Source organism: Alosa alosa, chromosome 23, assembly GCF_017589495.1.
Source record: "Alosa alosa isolate M-15738 ecotype Scorff River chromosome 23, AALO_Geno_1.1, whole genome shotgun sequence".
NCBI classification, from domain to species: domain Eukaryota; kingdom Metazoa; phylum Chordata; class Actinopteri; order Clupeiformes; family Clupeidae; genus Alosa; species Alosa alosa.
In genome coordinates this window covers 19,427,884-19,452,361 of record NC_063211.1, presented here as the reverse complement: position 1 = coordinate 19,452,361, position 24,478 = coordinate 19,427,884, and the positions used below count along the sequence as shown (strand labels likewise).

The 24,478-nt window shown below is 42.1% G+C and overlaps 2 protein-coding genes across 11 annotated transcripts in view; one reads left to right on the top strand and one right to left on the bottom strand.

The window, feature by feature from the left end:
* col5a2b (collagen, type V, alpha 2b) overlaps positions 1-10,700 on the top strand; it is a 42,581-nt gene extending 31,881 nt beyond the window's left edge. The window contains exons 43-54 of the mRNA XM_048235534.1: positions 406-513; positions 1,589-1,696; positions 1,847-1,900; positions 2,392-2,499; positions 3,650-3,703; positions 4,079-4,186; positions 4,425-4,478; positions 5,168-5,275; positions 5,474-5,867; positions 6,628-6,815; positions 7,475-7,717; positions 9,485-10,700. Coding sequence (XP_048091491.1) covers positions 406-513; positions 1,589-1,696; positions 1,847-1,900; positions 2,392-2,499; positions 3,650-3,703; positions 4,079-4,186; positions 4,425-4,478; positions 5,168-5,275; positions 5,474-5,867; positions 6,628-6,815; positions 7,475-7,717; positions 9,485-9,631 — 1,674 coding nt within the window. The 3' untranslated portion in view covers positions 9,632-10,700. The remainder of the gene's footprint in view (positions 1-405; positions 514-1,588; positions 1,697-1,846; positions 1,901-2,391; positions 2,500-3,649; positions 3,704-4,078; positions 4,187-4,424; positions 4,479-5,167; positions 5,276-5,473; positions 5,868-6,627; positions 6,816-7,474; positions 7,718-9,484) is intronic.
* A 312-nt stretch (positions 10,701-11,012) lies between these two features.
* Positions 11,013-24,478, bottom strand: part of gulp1b (GULP PTB domain containing engulfment adaptor 1b) — a 58,169-nt gene continuing 44,703 nt past the window's right edge. The window contains exons 4-13 of one of the 10 annotated variants that reach the window (XM_048235401.1): positions 20,755-20,826; positions 20,177-20,275; positions 19,483-19,620; positions 18,721-18,837; positions 18,169-18,255; positions 17,263-17,508; positions 15,932-16,115; positions 13,600-13,694; positions 12,757-12,767; positions 11,013-12,046 (exon numbers count right to left, since the gene is read on the bottom strand). In XM_048235401.1, coding sequence (XP_048091358.1) covers positions 12,025-12,046; positions 12,757-12,767; positions 13,600-13,694; positions 15,932-16,115; positions 17,263-17,508; positions 18,169-18,255; positions 18,721-18,837; positions 19,483-19,620; positions 20,177-20,275; positions 20,755-20,826 — 1,071 coding nt within the window. In that variant the 3' untranslated portion in view covers positions 11,013-12,024. Of the gene's footprint in view, positions 12,047-12,756; positions 12,768-13,599; positions 13,695-15,843; positions 16,116-17,262; positions 17,509-18,168; positions 18,256-18,720; positions 18,838-19,482; positions 19,621-20,176; positions 20,276-20,754; positions 20,827-24,478 lie in introns of all 10 variants that reach the window. The other 9 variants (XM_048235404.1, XR_007192530.1, XM_048235399.1 and 6 more) reach the window with 9 other exon arrangements.

The following is a 24,478-nucleotide window of genomic DNA, read 5'->3' as shown; positions in this document are numbered from 1 at the left end:
TAGGGATCATTAAGAGTGTAATTGCCAGTTTTAATAGAGACTTTGCTTACTGACTCCCTGCTCCTGTCCCTGGTGTTGGCAGCCAAACCCAGTGGCACAGAGAGAAGGCTTAAAGTCACCTTAATTAATTTGGTTCCTGACAGTCTCTAGTATTATTACCACCATTGATATTTATATTTATTTACATATGCACATTTAGACTTTATTTATTTACATAAATGGTAAATTTACTCTTTTCCTCCCTCATTCCCTCTCTATCTCTCTTATTCCCTCTCTTCCTCCCCGTTTCCTCTCTACCTCCCTCATTCCCTCTCTTCCTCCCACGTTCCCTCTCTACCTCCCTCATTCCCTCTCTTCCTCCCTTGTTCCCTCTCTTCCTCCCTTGTTCCCTCTCTTCCTCTGCAGGGTCCCGTCGGCCCTCCAGGTCCTGCTGGCACCACAGGCATGAGAGGACTGGTTGGTCTGCCTGGCATGAGAGGAGAGAGGGGCATGATGGGTCTCGCTGGTCCCGCTGTGAGTTTCAATCCTCCTGCTCATGGGTCCTTTTGAAGTCACTCCTGAGGATATATCCTTATGAGTATATTACTCAGGAGAGCAGGATATATCCTCATGAGTATGACATTATATTTCTAGATATTTGTATGTTTATGTGACAGATTATTTGTGTACAAAATAATGTGTAATTAAATGTATAAAGAGTTTTTTTTATTATTTTATACTGGCCTTTATTCCTGAATGTTTACATTATTTTATTTGTTATCTATTTGTATCGGTTTGCAAAGAGTAAAGGCCTATTCACACCAAGAACGATAACGATAACTATAACCATAACGATAAAAGCGTTCACACTGAACAACGATAAACAAAGTTTCTCCTGAATGTGACGGTTAAAATTCAATGGGTTCTGATTGACTATTAGCTTTTTATCGTTCTGAAAATCGCTCTGAAAGTGATCCCCAACGATATTGTTCTTCATGTCGTTATTGTTATAGTTTATGTGTGAACGTCGTCATTCATATTAATGAGAACGATATTTATTTATAGCTATCGTTATCGTTATCGTTCTTGGTGTGAATGGGCCTTAAAGCATGTACTATGCTTAATGCTAATATAGAGCATTATTCTGTATATATTATTTTCACTTATCTATAGACTAGATAAGTGAAAATATGAAAGCCCCATAAATGGGTTAAACTGATCATTGCAGATGCACCAATTCTCACAGAAGATGAATATTGTGTACAATATCCGGTGGTTGCCTGTAGCTATGATTGCAGATTGCAGTAATAATATCTTAAGATGTCAGTCCGAGGAAAGTTTCAGGTTGTTTTATTTTATATTACATTTATTAAGGTATTGTGGTACCAAATGTCTCCCCTGCTTCCCTAACAATGGTTTTCCAGAAGAAAAATGCCCCCAAAACACAATGTCTTCCAAATTAACTTACCAACCGGTTTTGATAGGGGAAGGCTATTGCTGAAACAGCTAATTTAACATGCCCTTTTGCAGCTAGCACAGTCATTGTATGGGCTGAAAAATACCTGCAGGATATGACTTTTATTTGTATTTGTATTTTATGTGCTCCCAGGGTGCTCCAGGAAAGGCAGGGGCGTCGGGCGGTTCCGGAACGAAAGGACCCCCAGGGATTTCAGGACTGCCGGGCCAGACTGGACCTCGTGGTGAAGCGGGGCCAGAGGTACAGGACCTCACTGTGACAGTGCACCCAGGCAATGTTTAGCTGCTCAGAGTCTAAGGAAACACCTTTTACTGATCTCATATGCGGTTAAATTCATTCATTCATTCATTCATTCATTCATTCATATGTGTGTTTTCTATGTCATTATAGGGTCTTGCAGGATCTGATGGAATTCCAGGAAAAGATGGTATTATTGGAAGCAGGGTAAGGAAAATCACCGTAGTGCAACTTTGTGATAAAAACAGCACAATATCCTTGTTGATATTTCCCTATCCTTTGTGTAGTCAGTGGTGAATTCTCTTCGGTGCTTCTCTAACTTATAGAGTTTGCAGCAGGAAAAACTGTCATGGACTGTAATGGATTCCTCTTGGGATTATTGTTGTTTTTGCATTGTATAAAGTCCATTTTATCTTTTCAAAAACAAATAAAGCCTTCCATAAAGCGCATAATTTCCTTTATAGATGTGTTCTTGTAATTTCTTGTCAGGCTTCCTTGAAGGAATTTTTAGACAAAATATTTATGATACTCATGTGTGGCCTTAATCCTTTGTAGCTACACAACAGAGTTTGACAGCTAATTAAAGACTTTTCCCCCAATGGAATAACAGCCTGGGATTGTAAACAATGTCAGATGGTAATGATGTTTACATATCCTCCATATGGCTTCAGTTGTTTGTTTATTTGTTTGTTTTGTAGGGTGACAGAGGAAGCCCTGGTCCCGAAGGACTGGCAGGTGCTCAGGGTGCAACTGGAACCTCAGGCCCCGTAGGCTCACCTGGACACGCAGGAAAGAGAGGACAACAGGTAAGGCTGCGCAAACCCCTCTGATTCATCTGCCAGAAACAGGAAACTGGCTAGAACTGCATTCCTCATCAATAGTACAATTGATTTATCCGTCACAAATACCCCCCCCAGCCATCAATATTGATATTGATATAGCGTCAATGTCTATTGATCCTTATTTTCATTCTGCTGTCCAAGTAACCACACATTCAGTTAGTGTAAAAGCTATTATACCACTCCTAAAAAATGAGACAGACAGTTCCCTCTACTGCATATTTGTGTCCTGTTCGTCTTGTTGGGTTTATTTAGTTATACATACCAGCGGGGTATACTACGAATCTCGATTAGTGGGTTAGCGAGGTATGTTGCGCTCAAAGCCAGGCTATGCTGTGACTGTTTTAGTGTCGCTATATCACCAAGGTATCTTATGCTGTCAACCAAACCTGGTCGGGAGGAGGTTATGTGCTAAGTTATAGCTCAAATAGTGTAATCTACCGCCCACTGACCAATCAATTGTCTTAAAAACGAAGTTATCTCTCGTGTAGGATTCTGTCATAAATCTTACAGGTGGAGCTCCGCCTCTACTAACATTTTGGATCTCGAATGCGCTTTAATAGTGCTGTGCGTGCAAATATCCCACTATGGACGTGTATACCGTACAACAACTGATGACAATTGATTAATTTGATGTTATAGGTTAGACACAAAAAATGACCGCAGTGTAGATTAAGCTATCGCTCATGAATGCGGTAGTAATTGTTTTTAAATAGAGGGGGTCATGTGCGTCTCCACGTTTCACGATTGGCCAACGTCATCCCAACACCGAGAATGCGTACAGATCTGAGCTGAAAGCCTAGTTTGACAAATATATCACATAACTGCTATCGTAGTATCACTTAACGTATACCCCTGATTCAAGGCTTTGTGAAGCCTCGATATGTCTACATAGCCTAGATATGTCTAACGTGCTTCGTAGTATACCCCACAGCAGAGCATTTTCCATTACATAATCATCACTAATGCCCTAGCTCCAGCCAACCAAGTGTTTGCCAAGTGTCACTTTGATTGCCAAGTGTCAAGGCAAACAAGTGAGCTTATGTATCTCTGCTGAAGTACAATATACTGTAACTCAGAGGTGTTTTTTTTTGTATTTGTGTGTGTTTTCTGACAGGGGTCAAGAGGTCCACCTGGCCCTGCAGGTCCAGCTGGTCCTCGTGGAAAGACGGTAAGATTAGGACACTTCTGGTATAGAATTTCTAATGTAAGATGCACATGATTTGATATTATATATAATTTCATATTCATATGTCAATGGAAAATGATTTATCCAAACAGTAAACAGTAAACAGCAATTTTTTCTCCCATTGACCAAATCTCCCATTGGCCTAATCTCAAACCTGCTAGACTCAATGTGTACATGTGCGTATGCGTGCGTGTGTGTGTGTGTGTGTGTGTGTGTGTGTGTGTAGGATACAGGTTGGCTGCCTGAACCAAAAGCTGTTATAAAGTATAGTGTAACACTGCATGCTGATTTACACTGATTAATACCTCAAGCTCTGTGTAATATACTGTACATTGTGTTGTATTGTGTGGGATCCAGGGGCCCCAAGGACCACAGGGTGATAAGGGTGAGAGAGGAGACAAAGGAGAGAGAGGTCAGAAGGGTCACAGAGGGTTCACCGGCCTCCAAGGCCTCCCTGGAATAGGCGTAAGTCTAACAGCATACACTAGTACAACTGTATACTTCAGTCAGTATATGGCTGTGTAAATCAATAACTGTACACTTTAATGTTTGTGTGTTGCATACAGAATCAAGTTTCAGTACAGAACCCTTTTCTCTGAAATGTAGCTTGTACTTTTGAAAGATTTTCAAGAAGTCCTTTCAGCATCAATAAGTCTTGTCAAAATCTGCCAACCAACAGTTTTATGTTTGATTCTATTTTAAGGGTCAAAGTGGAGATGCTGGGGCTCGTGGAATCGTTGGGCCCGGCGGCCCAAGGGTGAGTGCTACCTGGAGTCACCATTCCATAGATTAGACTATAATATAATAGTTTAGATTAGATTATAATCAGAAACCTGCATTATAAGATTATATATATTTAACACCCGGAGAGAAGAAATACTCTTTTCCGATTGGCTGGTGGGGTGGCTATTTATTCTGAATAACGGGACACCTATGAAGTAGATCTGGTAAAAAAAAGTTTAATCACTGTTCCATATCAATGCTTATGAATGGTAACTATAACAACCATAGTAGGAAGACGGTTGAGCCTGGAAGCAGGCTTCGCAACAATGGAATCAACTGTAAACAAGCTAACTGTCCATGCTATCGCTGTTAGGGCTATAAAGGCATGACTAGTGCCTGTAGTGGCAACCGGGTGATAAGCGGGATAACGTCCTTCGAGGTGTCCTGTTATACGGAATTAATGAACTTGGGTGGAGGAAAGTCTTTGCCTCCTCCTCGTCCATTAATTCCGTATAACAGGACACCTTGAAGGACGTTATCCCTTACATATACTGTATATATATAATCTTATAATGCAGTGCAAATGTAATAATCAGTATGAGGTCAGATAATAATATTTGATAATATAATATCAATATCTAATGTAATATCAATCCCAATATTAGATTGGAATATAATCAGAGTGATTATTTGTCATTATACAATGAATGCTGTTGTATGTAGGGAGTCCCAGGCCCGGTAGGACCCCAAGGAAAGGAAGGAGATCAGGGTGTGCCTGGACCTCATGGTCCTCCTGGAACCCGGGGAGAATATGGTGAAATTGGACCCGAGGTGAGCCCCCTCTTTGCTTTACTGAGTAGGGAGAGTACTGGTACTTTTGTGGCACTCTCTCACTTTTCTGTAAATATTCATCAATTTAGTTTAATAAAGATTAATTTAATGTGCGGATACTGTAACTGTAATACTGTTCTAAGACAAAAATTTTCAAAACTGGTAAATTGAAGTCTCTCTCCCCTCCTTGGCCCTAAGGGACCCCCAGGAGAGCCTGGTCCCCCCGGTCTCCCTGGCCCTGTCGGTCCACCCACTGGTGTTGTGGATGAGCTCTTTGCTGACACTTTCCCTGACTACGAGGGTGAAGACGCAGGCTCCCCAATGATCGATATCGAGGCCTCCGACGCGGCAGCCATCGACCCGAAGTCTGATTCGCCTCCTGATGTCATTAAGGACGAGGCGAACCCCGTCAGCAATGCCATCAACGGCGTCGCCAAGAGTGCGGCCAAGGTCCGCGCCAACACGGGCATCCACATCTCCCTCAAGGCCCTGAGCAGCCAGCTAAACAGCATGAAGAGCCCAGATGGCACCCGCATGCACCCGGCACGCACCTGCGACGACCTCAAGCGCTGCTACCCCGACAAGAAGAGCGGTGGGTTGCACAGTCATGGTGCTCACAGGGTGGTGTGGGATGGAGGGGTTGATGGATGAGATGGGGTGGAATTTCTAATGGAGGTGGGGTGGTGAATAGTTGACTTCACAGTAACCTACTAAAGGGGTGTGTATGTGGGTTGGGGTGGGTTGGGGTGGGGTTGGGGGGTGGGGGGGTGTTGTGGGGTGGTTGATCAGAGGATTTTTTTAGTAGAACCTCAAGTGCTGCTACCCTCACAAGAAGAGCAGTGGGTGGAGAGTCATGCTGTGGTGGTGGGGGCATGATGGATAGAATGGGGTTTCTTGTGTGTGTGTGTGTGGGTGGGTGGGTGGGATGAATTTGGGGTTGACAGATGACTGTTGAAGAATTTAATCTGCTAAAGGGGAGGGGTTTGATTAGGCAACGTTTTTAGAGTGGAACCAGGTTGAATGGGTTTAATCTTACACTGTGGAAATAAAAAAACCTCTCTGTGGTAGAAAAGCCTATTTATACCCCAGCAGAAGCAGGTATTACCTGGTTAATGACTTTCCCCGTGATCGGGTGTTAATAGGGTTTCAAGGAGGGGGCTTACATGGTGTATTGTTCCAATGCTCTTTCATTTTGAGGTCATTGTTCAGACAGAATAAAAAACACAGTACTTCTACTGAAGTATTAAACCTCTTACATTTTAAGTTTTCGGTCTGACTGTGGTGGTGTCAGATTCAAGTAAGCCTAACTAATACCTTTTTGTTCATGTTTATTGTGGATTTTTTTTTGGTAGGTGAGTACTGGATTGATCCCAATGAGGGCAGTCTGAATGATGCCATCAAGGTGCACTGCAACATGGAGACAGGCGAGACATGTATCTCTGCCCATCCCACCAGCGTCCCACGCAAGTCCTGGTGGTCGTCTAGCTCTAACCACTCAAAGCCCATCTGGTTCGGAGGCAACATGAATGGAGGAACTCGCGTAAGTGCAAATACTGATCTTCACTGAAATTAATTTTTGAAACTTTTTATGCTGTAACAACACACACCAAATGTTGTGAATGACAATACAATCTAGCGATACACATGCATACAGAACAGAAGTGAAAACAGAGAGAGAAAGAAAGAAAACATGACAGAACAAAGTCTTTATAATAGTACTTACAAAGTACCATACACATTGTATATCCTGACAAATCTGGTAATTCACAACTTTTCATCTTTCAGTCGGTCTATAGAAGAACAGTTCATAAGAGGTCACCTTTTCGCAATTCCATAAACCACTCCTTAAAACAAGGAGCTTCTGTTTTTTCCAAGTCCTCATCAGCAAATTCCTTTTTTTTTCTGACATTACAGTTAACTCTTGAATGGATTAAAATCTGATTTGGTCCATCAGGTCCATCAGACTGGGAGCAGCTCTGCCCCACTGCAGATGCTGTTTTATCTACGGAAAAGATGCCCTTTGCCATGTTTGCTCTGCCTCATATAAAACCTGTTTTTAACCCTCATTTAAAAATAGGCTACTTGCTCACTCTAATAATAGTGCTCAATTTAATAACTTGGTAACTCATTTTTGTTCAAGACATTTACTACACAGGTGTTTGAAATGGTAACGTGCAATTGCTCTAAATGTCTTTCTAGTTTACCTACGGGAATGAGGGGGCCTCTCGTAACTCGGTGGCTGTCCAGCTGACCTTCGTGCGCCTGCTGTCCAAAGAGGCCTCCCAGATGCTCACCTTCCACTGCCGCAACAGCGTGATCTACAAGGACGAGAGCACCGGCAACCTAAAGAAGGCAGCCATCTTGAAGGGAGCTGACGGAGTCGACATCCGCGCCTTCGGCAACAGCCGAATGAAATACACCGTCAGCGAGGACGGCTGCTCCGTAAGTAGTCTCCCTTTTGTTTTTTCTTGGTGGAGAGTGATTTTTCATTTAGGACGAGAGATACAAACATGCAAGTGTGTGATGTGGTTTGAAGAACAATTTGAATCAGAAAGGTCATTGTAAGGTTTTACACACACTCATAAAATGCAAAGGACATGAGCCTAAGAGTTGCACGAACAATAACATACACAACTGTCTTCAGCTTGGCCGATAAAAAAACTCTAAAATGTATCGGTAAAACTTCATATGTATAATTTTCCATTGACATGTGAATATGATAACCATTGCCTACAAATAGTAAACAGATGTTATATTTCAAGTGTTACCCCATAGGTAGAACATCAGGCTACCATTTGATTTGTATATAGTTCCATAGGTTGCAGATTGCAGTAGCCTTCAAGAGCTCCTGACATCCCTCCAAAATAAGAGTACATTAGGCTACATTTTTAATCAGCCATTTTTAAACATTCTTTCCAAACACCCCAACAGTAACTGCACATAATCATTCTCCTTCTCCCTCAACTGAGCTCAGTCCTGAGATCCCCACTTGTCCAATAAGCATCACAAGTTATTTAATTTCTAATTAAATTAATTTCTGAGCCAATCATTATTGCCATTTCTCACACTCGATTATGGTCTTAGCAATGCTATTAAGGTGGAATCACCCATAGCCTACTGGGCAAAAGCATCCTCTGTATTATTTATTCATATCACATTCTTTCAACCGTAAAGTCTATTAATACAGTATGCTCAGAGTAACACAGACAAGTTTAACTTGTGAGGATAGAGCTGATTCCACTGATGCCAGAGACCCCGGTGCACAACAAAACATCTCACTTTAGAAATACAGGAACAGCTTATTGAGCTAAAGAGTGACTACATGTTGAATACACCCCCATCTCTCATACACATGAAAAGTTATCCTCCATTCCAGTTTGTCATAGTCTACTTGTGTAACGCAGGCTTTTCCAAACTGACGGATACAACAAACTAAGGACAACCTGAGGCTGTATGTTTTAATCCAAAATTGAACTGGGAAGCTTTGAAAAATATTGGGTCATGTTTCACATCACACTGAGCTGAGTCTTACCAGTTCATGTACAAGTAGGAATGATGGCAGTAATAAGAGAGACTACTACTACTACTACTACTACTACTACTACTACTACTACAACTAAGTCCAGTACTACTATTCCAGCACTGCTTTTAATAAGGTTTAGTTTGAAAGTGAACATATTATTCAAAACCAGAAAGATCTTAAGTGAAAAGAATATGCATTGTTTTGCACTGTAACCATGTGACTCAGCCGCTTGCTCTGTAAAGTTATTTCTGTCCTTCCCAAACTGCATTAAAATAGTGTGCTTAGCAACCAGAATTTAAAAGAAATCTCCTTCATCCCAGAACTTTTAAAAAGCCTGAAACACCCCTATAAGCCCACGTAACCTACAGCCAGTGTTGTAAAAGTTTTTACGCTTTGCGGTAGGCTATTTGATAAGGGATGACATGGGTAGGTTGACGTGATTAAGAGGGGCTTTCTGTTCCAGTTTATGTAAAGGTTTTTCTTAGGCTCAATAAGGAAAGGCCCATGTTAGGCTAGCCAACATTTACCAAACATTTTGTAAATAAGGGGGGGGCACACATATGCGTGTGCGTACTATGGAATACAACCCTAGCGGCGCCCCTGATGTGACTTACTTCTGATATTTACCATAACACACACACAACACTATTAACATTAATTCTTATTTTGTTGGTTTGGCTCTACAGGATGCTCCCAGTGACTGGGGCAAGACTGTTTTTGAGTACCGGACTCAGAAACCAACCAGACTGCCCATCGTGGACTTGGCTGCAGTGGATGTGGGCAGAGCTGATCAGGAGTTTGGAATTGATATTGGCCCAGTGTGTTTCTCATAAGTCTGAGGAAAACACCTTAACACAACCTTTCCTTGGCTCGGAACACCAAGGGATCCATGAACTTATCTGCGGATGGAATCAGCAGCCTGGCTGACAAACACAGACTTCCTTGCCCAAGACAAGTATTTATTACGTCTTCTCAGATAGACATCACTAAACACCAAATTTGTAATGGGACAGGAATACCATGGAGCCATATTGAGAATATTTTTTTTTAACCACAGCAGTATTTTACCTCTCAAGTTGAACTTTATCATAATTCCTACTGGTTGGGTTGTTTGGCAATTTTAGCGGGCATATTGACCCACACAAAGAAGTCACCATGATCTCTTGTTCATAACTTTTTTTTTCTTTTTATTACGTGCAATCACCCTTTTCTTTAACTAGAAATAAAACAAAAAAATTACCACATGCAATAAGTTTTAAATGTTTTGATATGTTAGTTATTTATGTTGAATGAATCATTATTGTCCTACTTGTAATTCTATCAAGGTGGTGCTATATGAAATCTAAGCTCAGATTTTTTATTTGACCTTTTTTTGTCCCTGTTCTTCAGTGGGGCCCCAGGGCATTGGGTGGGTTAACCTGAATTAAAGAGGGCCCTGGAAGGCTTGTGTTTGTGTGGTTTGTTGATGCAGTTTCACTCCCCTTCTCATCCCCTGCTCTGAACTCTTCATGGATTGGAAAATTAAATTTCAAATGGCGCCCCTTCACGTATCACATTATGCATGCTACCTCTGGATGTTATTTATGGTAATGCACGGGCGTTTCGAGAGATGATTAATTGCCGGCAGCCTAATGAGGTTTCCCCCATGCCATCAGTGGACTAGGTGAGGGTTGTGGTAATCACTTAACATAATATGGTCGTGACCGCATGAAAAGCAGGTGCAGTCTGGCCAGTATGAATGGTTATTTGTGTCTGCACTGAGCACCAGATTGTTCTTCTTTTTTGTGCTTTGGACATCTCAAGACATTCCAATTGCTGCTCAGAATATCAATCTCATCCTTTACGTTCTATTATGTGGAGGCCTGTGCCAAATTAAACAAGTTACTTTGGTTTCACAATTGACGATGTCTCTAAAGTAATCCTGTTTCAGATCCTGTGGGCCAATGTGATTTTGTTTGTTTGTTTCTCCACATTTGATTAAAGCAATCGTTCAACTTCTAATGTCTTCAGTGTAGCGAAACCTCTTCCATCATCGTGTTTGTATGAAAACCAACGGTCTTAATGGAACATTTCCGTTTGTCTTGAAATGTCTTCAACCGAGCAAGTGGTTCTTCAGGAGTTGATTCTTCTATTCAATGAATAAGTACACATGAATATAAGAACACATGTTGGGCACAGTCACATTAGGCCAAGTCACAAAATTGACTAATTTCATTCAGGACTGAAGACGTTTACAATTTATTCTCCAAATAGCATAGAAAAACACATAACACTTGCAGTTCTAAGCCTTTGTGTAAGTGCACGTTGTAGGGCTTCCACCTCTTATGACATGGATGTAGGAAAGTGAAAATAACAGTGGTTAAGTTAAGGGTGGAAGTGCTGGTTCGGTCTACATGCTGATGTTAGTATCAAACACAGATTTGAATCACCAAAACTTAAGTTACCAGTACAATAAACCTGTAAAAATGACTAAAGAGGGTAACAAAACTAAAAAGCTAAATGGTCTAAAACATAAATGTGGGCATTCGCGACCCCTGAAGTGCAAACAATCATGTTTTAAGGTCCTCTTCATTTAGCAGAGTAAATGGATGTTTTAAATGATGACAAATGTTAGTTTGTACATGGGATGATTTACGTAGACATGCAAATCAGTTTTTGTAGGTGAAATATTATGTCACTAACAGTGTTTGATTTATAGTAAAATTCTGACAAACTCTGAAATAAAATAAAAATGCAATTGAATTGCCACTAGTTACAACGTACAAGATTCTGATGAATGTGGAATAAACTCAAAAGACATTTTCAAGTTCTTCCATGTGCAAAAGTCTAAAGTAAAGAAATTGCTAAATTAAATAGATTTAACTCTGTCATTATATTAAAATGCCCTCTAAACAGTAAGTATTTTCATTCTTCCGCTCAAATTAACAAATTTCACTATTATATGACATTAAATAATGAAATCTTTAAACCCCTACATATGATGTCCATCTTGTTTCATTCACCCTACAAAAATAAGAAATTCCACATGTGTGGCTTTAACAGTATATCTCTTTGACACAATGCAAAATGCAAATAGAAATACACTGAAAATCTTGATTTAACATTTCAGCAAGAACTCATTACAAATCATTTACAACTTAGAATTCTATTTACATAAAAAAAGGTTTGTTTTGACATCAACATCGACTATCCGGTGGATCCATCGCAAATACTGTGCCTTCCAGAGTTAGTCCCATTTTGAACCCCTCCTGTGAGAAAGCAAACAAACAAACCAGAGTCATTTAGTGGTTTATATTGTTCTCCATAAATAAATCTGCCTCCTATGACAAAGTACAGCCATTCACATGCATTGCTTAAGCCATTGCACATGGCAATCCCCCGACAGGGCACTTAGAGCTTATGTAACAGTCTGCCAGAGTTAAAAGCAACGACTTGCTTATGCTATGCTGCTTTTCAAACGTGAATGAATAAAGATCCAAAGAAATAAAAGGAGTCTCCATGAAAATGACATGAAGAGACGGAAACCAGGCTGATGAAAACGAAAAAATAAAATTGACAATACAGCCATGGGCATGCTTTCCAATGGAAAAAAAAACAATGCAGCAAAATACATTTTTCATCTTAAAAACGATGAATCCAGAAGCACATGAACAAACTCAGTTCAGTTCATCACCAACTTTTTGAGGGTGGTGGAAAAGTTAGCTTCCTTTCATCTGCCGACATAAATAATTCAGAGGCAGTTTATCATCGAACAGATTATTGAAATGCAGAAATGCAGCAAGGGAAAAAAAAACCCTTTGCTTGTCTAATCCCAATCTGAGAGTCCCTAAACTGAACTGGAAGACAGAGAGACTGACAGCCATGGCACAAACGTCACAGAAGCCAGGGGATGGTGGCAACAGCAACAATAACACTCTGGGTTATTTCAAGTCTCAGAGGAAGAATCAAGCGTACAAACCATCTTTGCCGCTGCAGCGTGAAGAGAGGAGAGGAGAAAGATTATAGTTGTTACTAAAATACTAAAAAACCTCAGGCAAAAACAATGATAGAATGAACCAAGAAAATGAAGCTCTCTGTTAGAATGCAAAGCTAATTTAGTTTAACGCTAAAATGTAGCCTGATATATTTGATTGCTCATTTTTACTCCTGGTTGATGAGTCAAGGCAGCTGTCTGAAGTTATTGTCAATCACATCCTGTCACCACTTTGACATTTATGTCTGAGAAAAATGGTTGTTGTCATGGGGATGTCAATGCAGCTCCTATCTGATTGCTCATGAGGGAACCACAAAACAACAAAGGCAAAACAGCCCTCTATAAAGAATATACACCTACATTATGGCTTCAACTAAAATTCATATCTGGTGACAGCTAAGAGAACAATCCAAACGGCCTGCACTTTAACCATTCATAATTTAAGTATAATTGTCTGTACCTGTGAAAAGTCATAAATCGCAATTACATGTCAGCAAGTGCTTTAATTCAATATTGAATTCCTTTGCTGCCTGGTGAATATTTCATTTGAGTTTTACTGGGATATTCCTTGGTTAAGTTTCCCTTGACTTTTGCTGGTTCATGGTGGAATGTTTTACCTAAAGCCCAAAAGCTCATGCTTTCTCTTCAACTCTCAAATCAATCAGTGAGCTCATACTGAGCTCATCCAGATAATTTGTGTGTATGTGTGTGTGTGTGTGTGTGTGTGTGAGTGTGTGTGTGTGTGTGTGTGTGTGTGTGTGTGTGTGTGTGTGTGTGTGAGAGAGAGAGAGAGAGAGAGATAGAGTGTGTGTGTGATTATGTATTCACCTGCATCTCGTCCAGCTTGGATTGTATGTCGGGAGAGTAGTCTGTGGGTACACAGATGAAAGGGTCAAACGGTTCAGCTCCAAACAGGTCTATTCCTGTTGAACAGAAGAATAGTAGACAGGAGAGGAGGATAGAAGAAAGGAGGAAGAGGAGGGGAGGAGAGGGAAGAAAGGATGCTCAGAATGTGAAGGACAGTAGAAAGCATAGGCACAGAGATTTGGAAATAGGAAAGGAAGGCAGCAGTGTATATACGATGAAAAGAAAAGGATCAACACAGTAAGAGGGAAGGTTCAGGAGTAAAAACAACATGGATAAACAGGAGAGGACCGGGCAGAAAATGAGAAGAGGGGTTGAATGAAGAGAGGGATAGAGAGAGAGAGAGAGAATGAGAGAACCCACAATCAACCCTGTGATAACTTTAACTGAGTATCATTCTACACCAAAGTCAGTTATAATAGTATATCTATTGAAAGGGTGGTCTCCAAACAGGTCTCATAATTCCTAAGGCATAACCTCCTTAGCCTAATCAATCTGGCTTTAAGAGCGGCCACTCAAATGAAACGCCTGTGTTGTCTATGACAGAAGCTTTAAAAGAAAGCAGAGCAACAGCTCAGTCCTCTGTATTCATCCTACTTGACTTATCAGCTACTTCCACTTCCACGGTTAACCACTGCATCCTTCTTTCCATACTCTTAAACATGGGCATCACAGTCACAGTCCACTCAACGCATCTTGACTTGCACAGCAATTTGCATCTCACTATCCCACTACAGGGGTACCCCAAGGCTCAGGGTTGGGCACCTTCTCTTTGTCAGTCACACCACCTCCCTGGTCTGATTATCCACTCACATGGCTTCTCTATCTGTATATAGCTCTATCTGTCATTCCCACCAGACGAGTTGACCCCTCGGCTCGGATCTCTGAATGTCTCTCAGATATATCCTAATGAATAAAAGTCCAACTGTTTGTTAAAAAAACTATACATCACAACATCAACATCAAACCTGACTCTGCATCTCTTGCTACTGCCAAGGTTGTGAGAAATGTAGGTGTCATGAAAAATCAGGCTGTACCTAACTCAATATGCTACCCAATTCCTAGTACAGGCCATGGTCATCTCAGGTCTTGACTACTGTAATGCCCTTCTATCGTGTCTTTCAGCCTGTGTATTGAAACCCTAGTAGATGATCCAAGAATGTGGCTGACTGGTCTTCAACCGACCTAAAAGGGCAGTCCATGTAACCCCACTGCTCATCAAGCTCCACTGGTTACCTATAGCAACTTGCATCAAATTCGAATCACTAATGTTGGTCTACAAAGCGTTCACCGGTTCCGCACTGAATAAGTTCTCAGTGGCTCTCATATAGGCATATGCTACCACCCGACTGCTGTGCTATGCAGCACTGTGCTGGCACACTCATGGCAATCCAAACTACTGTATTCTCATCTGTGGTTCCCCGATGGTGGAATGCACTACCAGTTGCTCCCAGAGCAGGGGCGTCCCTCTCTATCGTCAAAAACCTCTTGAAGACCCAGCTCCTCCGAGAGCACCTCCTCTCCTAGGACTACTCACAACCTAGAACACTTGACTTGTGCTTGCCATGACCTTCTTCTCTATCCTGTCTATCCTTCTTATCTACATCCCTTGACTAAAAGGTGCTCTAAGCGATGTTGGGTAACGTCACTTCTGTTGACGTTCAAACAAAACAGAGCGCTAGCTCGCTACTCCCTCCCCCTCCCTTCCGTGCAATTGAAACTCTCCTAAATGTGCATCTTGTCGGTGATTGGCTTAAACAGTTTATGTTTTTATGGTTCAGGATGGACCAGGTTGTTTTTGTTGCTGTTTTTGGAGCCTAGGCTGCCCACAGAGACCGCGATTTTTTACAGTGTATTCAGGGCACAGGCACCTAGCGAATGGTGAGGTGATGTTTGCTGTATGACAACATTTTTTTAGCTTAGAAACTAACATTGACATTGTTTAAATCACCTTTAACTTGACTATGAACTGTTATTCTACTCTTAAACAATGAAGTACTTATAATTCTTATAGTATAGTAGTAGTCTGTTTATAAATGGAAAATTATAAAATACATAGGATAAAATGGATGGTGGTAGATACAATTTCCATTTATTTTTTTTCCTCAAACATCCATCATTAACATCATTCAACAATACATTGAATTAGCATTACAACACATAAGGAAGTGCTTATTGTTGTACTATTATCACCTATTCAAACTGTACCTTGACTGCTCCTATTTTGTATGAGTGGCTTAGGATAAAAACACCAGTGTTAAATGAATAAATAAAGGCTTAAATTCTCACAACGTACCCGAGAGAGAGACATACTTACTCCTCTCCTTAAGTGGTAGACAAGATGGAGGAGGAGGAGGAGGAGTGGAGAGAGGTGGGGTGCTCCCGTTGCTGTCCGATATCTTCGCCATGGGCGACACAGGTGAGAAGGGCACCATGTCGAAGACATCAGTGGATCGCCCCCGCGTGGGGATACTCCCGGCCTGGAGGGGAAGACGAGTGGAGGTCAAAGTTCAAACGTTGTCTATGAATCTGATTGGCTCCTGATCCTCACGTGTCAGCTCCTTTACATGCTGAAGTGTCAGTGCTGAGTGATGGAGTCTTCTAAGCAGAATAAGCAATTAGCTGTAAAGTAGCAGTGCCGGGGTTGAAAGGCTCTGGCTCTGCCTTTGATCTACTCTGGTGGGTGAGCGAAGATAAGACCTTTATACATAATGCAACCGCGTTAACCACCACTCTTGGATTTTTCATAATCAATATGCCAGGAAAATGTGTTGAATCAAATAAAAATTAAACTTTAAGTATTTCAATCCTTTTTAAACTTGGATTTTAATGAAACTTCTGACATTTTTAGGAATATGAATCGACAACTATAAAATGCCAGGCAGAATGTGTGTGTGTGTGTGTGTGTGTGTGTGTGAGTGCGAGTTGGGTGCTGGGTATCTATCCCCTAGGGATCAATAAAGTATCTATCTATCTATCTATCTATCTATCTGTTTGAGTGTGTGTGTACTGGGCTCTGAGTTGACCTCTTTTCTAGGGTTTAGCTCAAATATAAAAAAGGTTCATTTTACTGTTAAAGTATAATATAGTACACATACTGTACCTGTCTATCAAAATGGGTTTCCATCTGTATAGGACAAACTATAGTAGGGTAATGGTTGTTGCTGCAATATAAATGGATCAATTTGTCCACCATGTAATGTTACACTGTATTTGGTGGCCTTGACAATGGATTGATTTGCTGTGGCTTGTCATATTCTAAGGCACATCTATGTTGTTTTGCTTAAAAGAGTCACCCAATTTGGAAAACTTGAACTGTGAGCTGTGATTGGATCAGTGGTGCTGGTGTGGAACTGGAGACCTGGGATCTAAAATCCATTTGCCTTTTTGTTAAAGTATTTGCTGAATAATCTCACCATTTTCCTACATTCTCTTGATATACATTTTTACAGTTAGCTATACTACAAGCTGAGGCAATGGAAACTCTTTCTTCTAAATGACAATCCGAAAGCAGGCTATTGTCTCTACTAAATGTGCATTATCAGAGAAAATAAGTTGTGCAGGAAAGTGGGTGTTGTAAGTGCTGAATAGTGGGTGAGTAAAGAGAAGCAAAGCGCTGGTTATTACGCGAGGGCGTGGCACACTGTGGTCGCTGAGGGGCTTTGATTGGGCGGGTTTGGAGGGCGGGGGTGTGAGCAGGCCGGCTGACTGGCTGGACTCAGGGGAGCTGGCGGGGGTGAGCGTGACGGAGCAGATCTCCAGACAGGAGAGGCTCGTGAAGTCGCCGCCACCACCGACGCCGCCACCGCACCAGAACAGAGCCGAGGGGCGCTGCAGCATGAAGGCCTCGTTACTGGGGTTCAGGTGGAGGAGCTACAGAGGGAGAGAGAGACAGAGAGAGAAGAAGAAAGCAAGAAGAGAAGAGAGAGGAGGGAAAAGAGAGAGAAGAGGAGAGGCGCAGAGAGAGAGAGGAGAGAGAGACAGAGAGAGGAGGAGAGAAGAGGGAAAAGAGAGAGAGGGGGAGAGAGGGAAACAGAGAGAGAGGAGGGAAAAGGAGAAAAGAGGAAAAAAGGATGAGAGAGACTTGAAGAAAGAGAGAAAGCAGGAAAGGAAAAGAAAGGAGGAGAGTAAGAGTGGAGGATGAAAGAGAGAGCAAAAGAGGAAAGAGGCAGGAGATTTTTTTGTTTTATTAGAGGGTTAGATGGAATCAAGAGGTAGAAGTGAAAGGTGGCAGTTCATTGGTTAAAAGGCAAAACTAAAGAGGAGTGTTAGGAAAAGATAGTCACTTAGTCACTTGGGCTTATTTCTGAACCACCATTTTAGGTTTCATCTAGTTGTCGCCTACACCATTGTGAATTGTGAAGCTTATATTCAACTTCATACATGTGTAAAAAGTAGACCAGAACACCAACACAAAGTGAATTCATCCGCATCATCTAAAGGGAAAATTAGGGCAAGGCATGTGTGAATACTGTAAAGAAAGAAGTGGTGCCTCGCTGTAGTGGCTGTCTGTCAAATTATTTGAGAACCTACAGGAGAAACTTGAGCATTCATCAACTGGTCCTCCAGATTCTGAAGCTGCTTTTTTAATCTTGAGTTCTCCGCCTCCAGATCTTGAATCTAGCACAAAGGAGAACAAAGATCTTCAACAAAACCAAAATAACAATAACAACAACAATAACAACAACAACAACAACCAGATAAGATGGAGGAAAGCTAATAATGAAACATTCTACAGTTCTGTATTTTATATCGCTCTTTTTCAAGCATGAATCAAGGAGATTATTAAAACAGCTGGAGGTTTTTCCTCAACTCTACAGATGAATGACACAAACAGCTGGGAAATACTATAAATAGCAAGGGAAGACTGATAGAGATTTTCTGGCCTTTGGCTCACTCCGGTTCATATACAAAACAGTTTTGAGCTCAGTTCTGTCTATTTCAATAACATCTCGTACGAATCTCGGATGTGAGCCTCAGCTTTATAAAGCCCCTCAGCATCTTTTTCTGTGAATTATATTTTTGCCAAAAAATATATATCTATATCATCATGAATAAATAATCAATGTTCTGTTGAACTCCTACCCTCCTCTGTAAGTTGCCTATCTGTTTCCTGGTCTCCATGTCTTTACCACCGGACTCTAGGAATTTTTTGTACGCCAGATCAAACGCTTGGCCGATCGCAAGGGTGATCTCCTCTGCCTGCACCACAACAGCAAAGACAGAGGGCACAAACAGTAAACACAAACAGTAAACAGTAAACACGGTGGCAGAGGAGAGTAAACAGCTGAGTGAAAGCATGCAATCTCTTCTGAACACAGAGCAGGTCAAGTCAAACACAGACTAACAATAAATTAATAGGGTAATGACTGATCCTAAAATAGATAAAGTTCAATAACAACAACTTGCTGTATACAAAAGGACATAAACATAGACATGAGATGAGAAGAAAGATAAGTGTTTTAATGGGAAGAGTAAAAGAGACAAATTAGAAAAGTGTGTGGTGCATAAATCGAGTCTAAGGGTAGCCTGCGGTGAGTATTGGGTCAACAGGGGTCTAGACTTCTTGGAGAAATTTGATTGGATAAGGAAAGATGGCAGAGGTGGATTGCAGTCAGGAACGATGAATAAGTCTGAATATTGGTGCTGGACAATATTGCTCTTCAGGACAAATATATTTTACAGTTCAATATATTGTTACAGTCATAGCTGAAATGTATTACTACATTAATAATATTAGCTCGTCTTTATCAGACTTAACTTCAGCTCAGATTGACCTGAGTCCAGACCGGCAGGACTGCAATCCGGTAAAAACTGCTGCCATCACCAATCACATCTCTGACTTACACATTTTTCACTGTCAAACACATAGCACAGATGCCTTTTGGTTTCGGGGTCAGTGCAGATGAACGTGAATATCCTCTTGTCTGTTTTATCATCTGCGCAGAAGGACATCCTGTGCAACTGGCAATTATGTTGTACTTCCTGTGGAGACAATGTAATTTAAGTTCCATCTCAACGGGGGCAAGCATCAGGAGGCTATGTGATGCAATGTGCTGTTCACTGTTAATTAAACCAAGAAACTGTTTTTATCATGTGATGCATCAAACTCACAATATTACTGTTCCAAATGGTGTGTAACGTAGGTTAGGCTGACTAACTAACTAACTAAAGTAAGTAATGTAGCCTTTTCTTGTAAAAAAAGATTTTTTTGCATCTATCAACAATAAACAAAACACAAAAGGTTGAAATCCACAGTCAGTCTAGATTATAGTTTCTGAACTGGTAAATTAGGTTGTCTGCAGTACCACTAAGGTTATTGGGTCCATTACCCTGGGAACACACAAACTGCTAAAAATATGGATATGCACTGTGCAAAGTGCACATCTAACAGTCACTTTGAATAAAAGAGTTTGCTGAATGATAACATCTAAATGTCAGTGTTTGTCAGTGTGAGAAGGCTCAGCACTGCTCTGCTAAGCGTTAATTAGAGAAGATTGAAGCCCTCAGGCTCGATGCGCTGCGAGAATGAGTCACTCACTTTTGTCTTTGCGTCTAAGATTTTCACTCCGTAGATGGAAATCTGCAATTCCACTTTGGGGGCCTTCAGTCCCTCTGACTTCTTGATGTGCCTTTGAAACTGAAGAACAACAACAACAACTTTGTTGTGCAATCAGAGCTTTTCATCAATAAGCTCAACAATTCTGAAGTTTTCAAGACTGCACCAAAAACTGTTCCTCAAATCCAACTTCTGCCACCAACAACTACACCATTGACTGATACACACTTGTGATGTTCGTGAGTTCCACTAGGGGGCATTGGAGAACAGACACTCATACTTGTCCCATCACGAGACATTTGGCCCGAGGCAGACAATTAACTTTATGTGCCACCTGGTTCATTTGTGTGTGAGAGAACACCCACCTGTAGCTATGTTTTCATTCATCAACTACCCCCTTGTAGACATGTTTGGCCCAAAAAATAGCTATCCACCCTCTGTGGTACTGTTAAGCTTGAGGGTTTTGAATATGACAAGGTCCATGTGAAATCAATTTGTTTCTTTTGCCAGGAAAATAACAAGTCTGGTGGAAGAGTTTGGATTGCGCTGAGTAAAATTACCTTGAGTTTCCGTACAGCAACCTTCACCACGTCAGTGCCTTTTGGCTGGTCCACCTCGGTGATGCCCAGGAACTGAGACAGACACCAAATCAAAGCAGACAGCAGCAAAAACAATCAGTGGCGACCTGGCAAGCCACTTCAGACTTTGATAAATGTTGTTTTATGTTTGTGTGTGTGAGTGTATGAGAGAGAGAGATGAGAGAGAAGGGAGACTGTATGTGTTAGAGAGAAAAAGAAAGAAAGAAAGAAAGAAAGAAAGAAAAAAGAAAGAAAGAAAGAAGAAAGAAAGAAAGAAAGAAAGAAAAGTTTTCTGAGGTGGAACTTGGCAGAAGTGTCATTAAGATAATCCATCAAAATGAAAACACCTGCAGTGCCAGGGAGCACCTCGAGCCAGTGCTCGCTGTCAAACATTATCAGTCCTGATTGGCCTGGCTCGCTCTCAAAGACCTCTCCGAACACCAATGCTTCCCCCAGAAGCTCAACTCTCCACTATCGGCCTGCTAACCGCTCTGGACGTCGAAAACTCTTCGACAGATACGAGATCCAAACATCTCTATCACTCAATGGGGCAGGCCCCTCAGATGTCCAAACACACTGACACACCATCAGATAAGGTAATGCTGCTGTATAAATCAGTGCGGCAGGAATGCCGGCAGGTTTGTCTTCTGGGGGCAGTGTGTGTGTGTATTGGGGGGATAAGTCTGGGGGATAAGTCTGGGGATAAGCAGTAATGCTATAATGCCTCTTCTGGTTTAGGCTTTAAAGTCCCATAACATATTTTACTGAGTGATGATACTGAGTGATGCCTATGAGCTGGGTTTTCATCCACCTGAAAGCAAACTTTGCCCCTTCATATTGGAAATCTTAAGAGGAAACACTTGAAATTCTTTGAAAATCTTGAAGAAGGGGGGGGGATTAACTCATTACTCATAACTCAATAGCATAGATTATAATGACACTATGAGACTAGGTTGATGGATATGTATGCAAACGTGAGGGATGCATACAGTGCAAAACCCCTCCCCCCACTGGGAAAGTCAGACCACAACCTCATTCATCTCCAGCCAATGTACAAGCCCAAAGTACAGAGGCTACCAGTTGCCACACGCACCTTCAGGAAGTGGACACCCGAAGTGGATGAGGCTCTGAGAGACTGCTTCGAGTGTACTGACTGGAGTGTGTTACAGAATGGAGAGGACTTAGAGGAGGTCACACAGTGCACAACCGACTACCTGAACTTCTGCATGGACATTGTTGTTCCCACCAGAACTGTACGCTGCTTTCCTAACAACAAGCCTTGGATAACCAGCAATGTCAAGACCCTTCTTAACAGGAAAAAGATGGCGTGGCAGTGCTGAGGCGCGTGCAAGGGGAACTCAAATTCAAGCTGAAGGAAGCTGAGGAGGACTACAGAAAGAAGGTGGAACAGAAGCTGCAGGAAAACAACTTGAAGGAGACATGGGACTGCATGAAGGTTATCACTGGCCTGAAGAAGAACAGCAGCTCTGTGGAGGGGGACCTGGACAGGGTGAACCAGTTGAACCACTTCTACAACAGGTTTGACTGCCCTGCTCCAGCTCCAATGGTGGTGGTCTGTCCACCATCCCCAGCCCCCACCCTCACACCCCCTCAATACCAGCGCAACACTCACCTCCATCATCACAGGCTATCGTACCCCCATCATCACTGGATTTTGCACCCCTCCCCCACATGGCGATCACGAACAATGAGGTGACAACGACCTCAGTCAACAGCCATCAGACACACAGATCCCAAATGCACCCCTCCCCCTCCCCTCCCCTTACACCCCTCACCATTACAACAGATCAAGTGACAGTCCAACTTAAGAAATTGCGCAGCAATAAAGCAGTGGGGCCTGACAGACTGTGTCCAAGGCTACTCAAGGCCTGTGCTGCTGAACTGGGGGAGCCACTGAAGCACATCTTCAATTTGAGCCTACGCCTTGGACAAGTTCCAACACTGTGGAAGACATCATGTCTTACCCCTGTCCCTAACCCTAGTGAGCTTAATGACTACAGACCTGTCGCTCTTACATCACATGTGATGAAGACAATGGAGCGATTGGTCTTAGGCATGCTCAGACCCCAGGTACGCCACGCACTAGACCCGTTACAGTTTGCATACCAGGAGAAAGTGGGCGTGGACGATGTCATCACTTATCTTCTACACAGGACACATTCCCACCTAGACAAGGGGAAAAATGCTGTGAGAATCATGTTCTTTGATTTCTCAAGTGCTTTTAACACCATCCAGCCCCTCAGATTGGGAGACAAGCTCTTGCAGATGGGTGTGGATGCTCACCTGGTAACCTGGATTACAGATTACCTGACCGAGCAACCACAGTTCGTCAGACTGAAGAACTGTCTCTCTGACACTGTGATCTGCAGCACCGGAGCGCCACAAGGAACTGTGCTCTCTCCAGTCCTGTTCACCCTGTACACATCTGACTTCTGCTACAACACCGAGTCATGCCACATGCAGAAGTTTTCTGATGATACTGCAATTGTGGGGTGTATCAGGAACGGGCAGGAGGAGGAGTACAGGAGCGTGGTGGAGGACTTTGTGCAATGGTGCAAAACTCAATCACCTTCAACTTAACACTTCAAAGACCAAGGAGATGGGGGTGGATTTCCGCAGGTCTAAGGCCACTCTGCTACCAGTCCACATTGATGGGGTCAATGTGGAGGTGGTTAGCACCTACAAGTATCTGGGTCTCCACCTGGACAATAAACTGGATTGGTCAGCCAACACTGATGCACTCTACAAGAAAGGGAAGAGCAGGCTGTACTTCCTGAGGAGGCTGCGGTCCTTCAATGTGTGTAGTAAGCTCCTCAGGATGTTCTACCAGTCTGTTGTTGCCAGCGTCCTCTTCTATGCAGTAGTATGTTGGGGAGGAAACACAAGGAAGAAGGATGCGGGGCGAATTGACAGGCTGGTAAGGAAAGCTGGCTGTAGTAGGAGCTGAACTGGAGTGCATCACTTCACTATCTGACAAAAGGACCCTGAACAAACTGATCAACATCTTGGACAATGAGTGTCACCCACTCCACAGCACTATTCTTAAGCAGAAGAGCCTGATCAGCTGGAGACTTCGCTCACTGCCTTGCACAACTGACAGACTGAGAAAGTCATTTGTCCCCAGGGCCATTGAACTGTTCAATGCCTCACTTAAGGGAAGAGGAGAGATAGACTTCTCTGCATAGTCTGTCTGCCTCTTCACCCCCTCCATGTTTGGTACTGTCTGTCCATTAGCCACTTGTACCATTGTCTTTATGCCTCACTCTTTGCGTGCTATATTAGCACATTAGCACATATGCATACCCCCCTCCTTGCCACAGCCGAACTGTGGTCACACTTATACATTTCTTAAATAGTTAAATATACAGATATATAGACTTTACTTTACTTTATTTCTGCATTGTTGCACTGTTGGACTTACTCATTTGCACTATCACCATGACCACTATCACCATCACCACTACCACCATGACACTCATTCACACAGAGCACCTTAGAGCACCTTACCATACCTTACTATGCACAGAGAATCACAGGCTCAGTCCCTGCCTCAGCCATTGCAAGCCCCCCTGATTGATTAATCACCACTATGTGGATACTGTTTTTAGAATTGATTTAGATTAAGTGTTATAATTTGTATTTTTGTAATTTGTATTTTAGTATATTTTTATATATTGTATTAAGT